The sequence below is a fragment of the Mustela nigripes genome, chromosome 15 (genome assembly GCF_022355385.1).
Source record: "Mustela nigripes isolate SB6536 chromosome 15, MUSNIG.SB6536, whole genome shotgun sequence".
NCBI classification, from domain to species: Eukaryota; Metazoa; Chordata; class Mammalia; order Carnivora; family Mustelidae; genus Mustela; species Mustela nigripes.
In genome coordinates, this window is record NC_081571.1 from 29,303,815 (window position 1) to 29,311,893 (window position 8,079).

Below are 8,079 nucleotides of genomic sequence, written 5' to 3' on the forward strand. Positions count from 1 at the left end.
CTGACCCTTGGTTGTCCCGTCCATGGACTTTCTTCCAGTTAATTTACCTTCTTTTTCAAATTGTCTTCCAGTCTGCATACAAAAATCTAGTTTGAAAGGAATCTAGCACATTTATGTATATAAAAACAATAGATTTCAAATAATTTGGTGGAGGGATTTATATCCTCTGGCCCTGCAAATTCTCCAGAAATTCTCCAGAAATGTACATACATTTCTTGTAATTTTATTAAAATAGTCACGTCCTGGAGGTGACCAGCATGTCCCTCTGCAGAGATATGGGTTAAACTGACTGTGATGGCTTACATTGGCTTCTGTAGCTTAACCTAATTGTGATCTGTTGAAACAAGTGAAATGGAAGCACAACCAGCTTGTTTCTGTCTCTGTTCAAGAACATCATGAATAAATAAAATTCAGTTAATTTGGTAATCCTAAACTTCAGCTGGGAATTTTTAATTCATTCCTTCATATGACCTTAAGAGTTTTATTTATTTTTTTTAAGATTTTATTTATTTATTTGACACAGGGAGAGAGAGATCACAAGTAGGCAGAGAGAGGTAGGCAGAGAGCGAGGGGGAAGCAGGCTCCCTTCTGGGCAGAAAGCCAAATGTGGGGCTCGATCCCAGGACTTTGAGATCATGACCTGAGCTGAAGGCAGAGGCTTAACCCATTGAGCCACCCAGGTGCCCCAATAGTTTTATTTTTTAAGCTCCTTTTTTTTTTTAACAGTTTAAGATGATGTTTAATAATTTGTCACGTACAGTTCAGGTAAAATATGTAAATGGATTTAACTACCACAGTTTGTGGTAACTTTAACTTTCAAAACATAGAAACTATTTTGTGTATTAACTACTAACTCTGTCTAGCACTCACAGACAGAGGGATCATGTCCTTGGTTGCCAAATTACTGATTTAAGCTTCCACTTGCTCTGTTTCTTTTTACTGAAAATGGGTGCCTTCCTCAACTACATTTCCTTCATCTGAGATAGTATATACATCAAGTTTTGTAAATCACAAATATGCTAACAAACATTTTTATTCAAAAGCAAAGTCTTAAAATTTGGAAAATATGACTTACAATAAAAAAGAATGTTACTGCTTATTTTTAGTGACACTTGGGTTTTCAGCCCGAAAGAGAATTTTTTGTCCTTGTCATCATCTATCATATTTGCCAGATTCGGTCCTTAATTCCTTTAAACGGTTTCTAGAACCATATGCTCCCTGGCAGCACTGGGTCAACTTAAAACGATGTCTGAAAGGCTCTGATGGTAATTGTCCTAAATTAAAGGATGCTGAGGATTGAAGGATGTGAAATTGAGAGAGAATGCCTGTTTGAGAAAAGACTGTGTGTGTGTGTGTGTGTGTGTGTGTGTGTGTGTGTGTAAAGAGAGTATTTACATATATTCTGTGGTCAAATTTTATATTGAAATTATTTGTGCCTATAAATTAGAGAAGTCTATATATACTATGTGTAGTTTTTTGTTTGTGGTTTTATAGACTTATGCCATTAGAGGGCAGTATTGTAGTGGTTAAGTTTGCTTTCTTAACTATTGACTTGCAAACCATAGAATTTATAATAAACAAATTTAAAGCCTTAGATTTTTAGTATATTAAGTTGTAGTTTCAATTGATGTGTCCATGCAAATATTTTAAATTAATAGAGGAAATAAGCAATGGGCTAGTCTCATAGATCACTTGATTTTCGTTTGGGGAAGGGAATTTTACTTGGTCATTATGGCCATCAGCATGAAATACATACTTTATAATACTTCTGTCCTTCCAATGTAAGAAGACTCACAGGGTGAGACTTATAGGAATTGCGACTTTCAAAAACATGCCTTAGGGACTTACTGAAGATAGATTGATGTAGGACTTAACCTGTGGATTGAGTTTTCTAGGTCTAAATGGAAGGAGGGAGATGTGATTTTAAGGTTTAGGGCTCTAGGGACGTTTTGGGAAGATCTACTTGATTTCTTCGTCTGATGGGTACCTTTTTGCTTCAATAGATATATGCCTAGCAAAGAATATGTAATGTTTTTTTGTTTCTACAAGTAATAGATGCATAAAAATGTAGTATTTCTCAGAAAGCAAATGTGATTTTTCCCTCCAAAATTTACTACCGCTTTAAAAAGTGTTATTACAGTATGGTTATTATCCTTATAAATAAACCTGCCCATAAAATCCTCCCATTACTTTGCCTGTAAGAACTAGATAATTGAAATCGAGACACTCGAGCTCCTCCAAGTCTTAGCGGTGGGACTGGGCATGCCCAGTAGCTCAGACGGTTCTGGTTGCAAATAGGAAGCTTTCTCCGTTCAGAAGCCGCGGGGACAGGCAGCTCCTGGGACGGGGTCTGACTCCCTTAAACGTAAGCACGTGCGGGGCCCCAATTGTATTTTCAGGGACCCTTGACATTTTCTGCCAAAGCAGTGGTCCGGCTGCCCAAGGCTTGGAGGCCTTGGTGGCTCCGCAGCTTCACGGGTCCATTGCGGCCTGGGTCAGCCCACCCGAAGAGCGGGATCCGATCTAGAGGCTGGGGTGGGGGGTGGGGGGTGGCGGGGGGCTGGTAGTGGGGAGAGCGGGGAAGCTTGAGGAGGGCGGGGAAGGGAGAAGGGGAGGTTCCAATAGGGTGCTGGCCAATCGGCGCGGCTCTCGCCTCCATATATTCTGCGGCGAGCCGGCGTCCTGGTCCATAGCCTTAGTGGATCCTGGCTGTCGTCCTGGGAGGCTTCTCCGCACAACGGTGGGATCAGCATCTTCCCGGGATCGCCAAGCCCCAGAAGCCGGGTTTCTTTAAATTAGGGCTGCTGTTTTCCACTTCTCCCTGGGCTGCAGAAAGCTAGAAGGTTTTTTTTTTTAAATCTAGCTCAAACAAGGCTGCTGGTATTCCTTTTTTTTTCCGCGAGGGTGTTTTTGGCTGCAATTGCATGAAATCCCAATGGTGTAGACCAGTGGCGATGGATCTAGGAGTTTACCAACTGAGACATTTTTCAATTTCTTTCTTGTCATCCTTGCTGGGGACTGAAAACGCCTCTGTGAGACTTGACAATAGGTAAATGTCGACTGGGATAGTTTCTTTAAATTTGCTCGTGAGATACTTCTAATAATGCAGGTGAAAAATAGCCAGGCGAATTCCTTTGTCCATTGCCGGGAGGCTACGGTGACATGGATGTTGCTTTTTCAAATGTTTAGAATAGCCTCCTTTTCCCAGGTCTGGCCGGAGAGCAGGCTTTTACTACATTATGTAATTTAGCCTTTTGTAGCTTACTAAAATAGGGAAATGTCTGGATATTCGTTAGTAAGAGAGTGGCTGGTGTTTTCTGGAGGGTGATCTATTACATGGTGTTGTCGAATGTTCAAAAAATGCTGCCAGTAACATCACAGAATAGGGGAGTCCTTTTTTGTCTTGGATGTTATAAAAATTCCACTTATCGATTTTTCCCCCCTCTCTTCCAGCTCCTCTGGTGCAAGTGTGGTAGCTATTGACAACAAAATCGAGCAAGCTATGGTAGGTACTGATTAAAAATCATTTGTACTACATGTGGGCACAGTACAAAAAGCGAGATCGGGATGGCACCAGTGCATCCATAGTTAGGATGACTGCTCTTCGTACATTGAGAAATGCCGGCACTGTCTCCTCTCGGCCGGCATGTAGCCACTTCCCAAGGCTGCAGCGGGAGAGCCCGGGGCCCTGAGGGTATTAAATGTTCTCAATTCCCGAGGGGTTTCACACGACGTGGGGATTTTTGCAGAGGTGTCCCCTTTTTGCTCGGGAATTGCGAGGGAAGCTCTGCCCTGCGCGTCCTTCGGTCGCGGGCACATCTCTAGCGATGTGGCTTTACTAGCAATCTCAAGGTTTACTAAGGAAGGAGGGGGGTACAGAGTGGGGATCTCAGGGGCTCTCTAGACCTTGTACAGACGGATCCCCAGTACTGGAGGCTACTGAATGATGAAGAAGAATCGGAGAAAAGTTTTGTCTTTCTCAGCCTCTGCCTGGATTTCTCCGATTTTTTATTTCCGCCTTGGCTTTCTTTGTTATTGGAGCAGCGCCTGTGGCTCTTCTCACGGGATTCTCTGCCCACTGTTGCTAGGCAAACTCCGAACCTTTAATTCGGAGCTATAAATAACTCGAGATCCCATTGGCTGCAACGTCTGCCCAGGTTTCTGTGATGTCAGCTTAATCACGAAAGGGGGGAGGGGGGTGGAGGGAGGAAAATGCGGCAACATGCTCTGTAGGAACTGGCTGCAGCCGGTGCTGAGGGAGGCGGTCCGGGGGGCGGAGGGAGGGACTTGGGGGCGGGGAAGCGGCTACCGTTGCTGCGGGCCTGGACATCCCAGCGGCCAGGCTCCTGCCCCGCCTTCCAGAAGCCCAGTGCATTTTGCCGGCTAGAGTAGGAAACGCGAGTGTATGCATCCCTGGCTGAGGGCCGCGGAAAAATGCACAGGCTTTGAAAAAGCCTGATCCCCTTATACATTAAACTTCAAGTATTTCGTACAGTTGTGCTTGTATTCAGTAGATGGCTCCTAGGGCTGGTTAAATAAGATAAAGGCAGGTTATGTTAATAGTCCTGGACGTCATGCAAAATGATGTTTTAAAAATTCAGAGTCTGGGAAATACTTAAGATAAACCTCTTTTCCCCTCTGCCTTTCAGGATCTGGTGAAAAGCCATTTGATGTATGCGGTTAGAGAGGAAGTGGAGGTCCTCAAAGAGCAAATCAAAGAACTAATAGAGAAAAATTCCCAGCTGGAGCAGGAAAACAATCTGCTGAAGACACTGGCCAGTCCTGAGCAGCTTGCCCAGTTTCAGGCCCAGCTGCAGACTGGCTCCCCCCCTGCCACCACACAGCCACAGGGGACCACACAGCCCCCCGCTCAGCCAGCGTCCCAGGGCTCAGGACCCACCGCGTAGCTGCCTATGCCCCCGCAGAACTGGCTGCTGCCGTCTGAACTGAACAGACCAGAGAAGATGTACTAGGGGGAATCCGCCTCCACAGTCACCCATTTCATTGCTCGCTGCGAAAGAGAAGTGAGACTGACGTATATGCCATTGTCCAGTATTAAACACTCATATGCTTTTGGCTTGAAGAAATTTCTTAGTTGGGCGAATTAAAGGTTAATCAGAGAATTAGCATGGATATACTGGGATGCAGCTTGGCAGATACGTGAGAAGTGGTTTCATTCATGCCGAGGAGCTGTGTGCCTTTCCACCCCTTCCCTGCTCCCCATCCCCACTCCCGAGCGTTCTCTCCTGCTTGCACGTAGTGTACTCCATGGGGTCTGAAGCAGTGGGGCTCCACTGGACTTTCCTCTCTCCTCTTCTCCCCCAGGAGGACCTTAAAAGGGAGGTCAGAGCAAAGACTGACGCATAGTCTCACCTAAGATGGGGGGAAACGTAGTTCATCGAACCAATTGACGACTGTCACCAAAAATCCATAAAAACAATAGTACTGTGCCTCTTTCTGAAACAGTGGATGACATAAAAGTCTTAGTGACTAAAACGGTGACAGGTAGCTGGGACCTAGGCTCTCTTACATGGAGGTTGTTTTGCTTATTGTATATTTGTGTATGTAGTGTAACTATTTTGTACAATAGAGGACTGTAACTACTATTTAGGTTGTACAGATTGAAATTTAGATGTTTCATTGGCTGTCTGAAGAAGTGTGGATTGTCTTTTATATAGAGATCTACATTAAAAAAATGCTACAAGAAGAAAACCACACCTAAAGAAATTTTAAGAATTTGGCACCGTCGGTCACTTTGTGTAATCTAAAATCTTCTAGTTGCTCCATATCTTGAAGTAAATTCCTGTTCACTGAAGTCTTTTGATTGAGCTGGTTGAATACTTTGAAAAATGATCCGTTCTAGCTAATGAATTTCGCAGTAGGGGTTTCTGCATATTACCTGTATAGTAGTTCTATGCATACGTTTCTGTGCATGTTCTCTACGCAGTTGTAAGGTGTCACTGTATTTAACTGTTGCACTTGTCAACTTTCAATAAAGCATATAAAATGTTGATAAACAAGTGTTTTCATGTTAGAGTGTGTTAACATTACTGCAGTCACTTTGCAACTATTTCCAGGTAAAGTTCAAACAGTTTGGCAAAATCTTGAAGGGGAGTGTGAAGGTTGGACAGAGTAGGGGTGCTAGTGTTTTCGATTACAGATAGACGGTGCATTATTTCAAGCCAGTAAGGGGAAGAGAGACATAGTGAAGGAGACAAGAGCTTATGTCTTTAGCCCAGTATCATCTGGATAAGTGGCTTCACCTCTCAGGGCCTATGTGGACACTGAAAGAGGAAAAAGTTCTGTGACTTTGAAGTTCTAGAAGTCTATGTAAGCCTTGGTTTTCAAATGTTTTATTAGCTGGGAGGGTCATGAGCCTTAATTCTGTGTATAATCCCAATTAGCAGCTCTGGAATCAAAAAACTGATTTCCACTTTAGAAACTGTCACCCTGGATTGGGATGTCGTTCCTAACATGGGTTGAGTTTCTAGCTCCTGGAAATGTCCAAGCAAAAGAAGATGATTCCAGGTGTTTGCTCTACTGGATTTGAGGTGGGACCAGACGAGCAAGAGGGTCAGTTGATTCCTTATGACTAAAATAGGTCAAAATTTAAAGCATGTTGGAATCCTAAGGCAAATTGGCGTCTGAGATGTGAGCCTGACAAGTTCTGGGGGCCCTATCAGCAAGCAGTGTGAACAGGGTGGGTTTATCAGCGCTAGTATGCCCGAAGGCCTCAGTAACGCCCCCTCCACCCAATGGGAGTTGGGGCATTTGTGAGCTCCAAGGCTTGCTTAAACCCTAGCAGGACGAGGCCTTAACTTCTGCTGTAGAGCTGGTAGGAGATTGATAGGTGAATGGAACATCAGGGCTTCCTGAGAAGTGGACAGTGAGCATGTGTTAAAGAGCTCACCATGGGGACGCCTGGGTGGCTCAGTTGGTTAAGCAGCTGCCTTCGGCTCAGGTCATGATCCCAGCGTCCTGGGATCGAGTCCCACATTGGGCTCCTTGCTCCGCAGGGAGCCTGCTTCTCCCTCTGACTCTGCCTTCCACTCTCTGCCTGTGCTCGCTCTCTCTCTGACAAATAAATAAATAAAATCTTAAAAAAAAAAAAAAAAGAGCTCACCGTGATGGGTTTGGGGACACAGAGCTCTCGTTGAAGCAGTAAACTATTGACTGCCACGGGCTGGTGGCAACTGCCATGATGATGGTTTGGGGGATTTGGAGAGGACTTAAAAAAGCCTTCCTCATTTTACTTTGAAGGTTATATGACTTTGGCTTAAATAAAGGGATGCTGACTTAGTAGTTACATTTCCTTTAAAAAGAAAATCATAATGAATTGAAATCTATAGCCATTTCATCATTTGCTTTTTATTGAAGATCCTCAACACCAAAGGTGGTAATTGTCGAAAATTTTGGAAATTTCATGTTAATGTATTGTTAAGATAATGGAGAACTTCCTTCTCCATTACTTAATGAAATTTTGGTCTTCCAATTAAAAATGTGAGACTCCCATGACAATTTGAGAGCTGAATATTGTATGTGAAATCATGGATTATTAAAAGATGGTTTTCCATTCATGTTTATTTTAGTAATTACTAGACATGTTTTTAAGTGATTGACATTTTGGGATGTTTAAGGTAATTTAAAAAGGCATTTCTTTACTTGCTTACAGGCTTTTGTTGGCCTGTGGGTTATTATTTAATTGATTATATCACAGTCATGTTCAGTGGAGCAAGCAAGATTTTTAAGAGGAATGGAGTGTTGCACAGCCCTGGGTGTTGATGACATCATTTGCAGCAGGAGAGACCGTTGTTCAGTGAAGGAGACATAGAAGGAATTTTACATGATTTTTTTTTTTTTTTTAAGATTTCATTTACTTGACAGACAGAGATCACAAGTAGGCAGAGAGGCAGGTAGAGAGAGAGGAAGGGTAGCAGGCTCCCTGCTGAGCAAAGAGCCAGATGCGGGGCTTGATCCCAGGACCCTGGGATCATGACCTGGGCCGAAGGCAGAGGCTTAACCCACTGAGCCACCCAGGTGCCCCTTACATGATTTTTAATGACTGTCTGCTTTCTGTTT

At 43.6% G+C, this 8,079-nt stretch overlaps 1 protein-coding gene across 4 annotated transcripts in view; it reads left to right on the top strand.

Annotated features, from left to right (window-relative positions):
* TSC22D1 (TSC22 domain family member 1) overlaps nucleotides 1–6,029 on the top strand; it is a 138,615-nt gene extending 132,586 nt beyond the window's left edge. The window contains exons 1-3 of one of the 4 annotated variants that reach the window (XM_059378011.1): nucleotides 2,275–2,365; nucleotides 3,454–3,505; nucleotides 4,650–6,029. In XM_059378011.1, coding sequence (XP_059233994.1) covers nucleotides 3,503–3,505; nucleotides 4,650–4,907 — 261 coding nt within the window. In that variant the 5' untranslated portion in view covers nucleotides 2,275–2,365; nucleotides 3,454–3,502 and the 3' untranslated portion in view covers nucleotides 4,908–6,029. Of the gene's footprint in view, nucleotides 1–2,274; nucleotides 2,366–2,673; nucleotides 3,050–3,453; nucleotides 3,506–4,649 lie in introns of those variants that run through there. The other 3 variants (XM_059378009.1, XM_059378012.1, XM_059378004.1) reach the window with 3 other exon arrangements.
* Nucleotides 6,030–8,079: the final 2,050 nt, after the last annotated feature.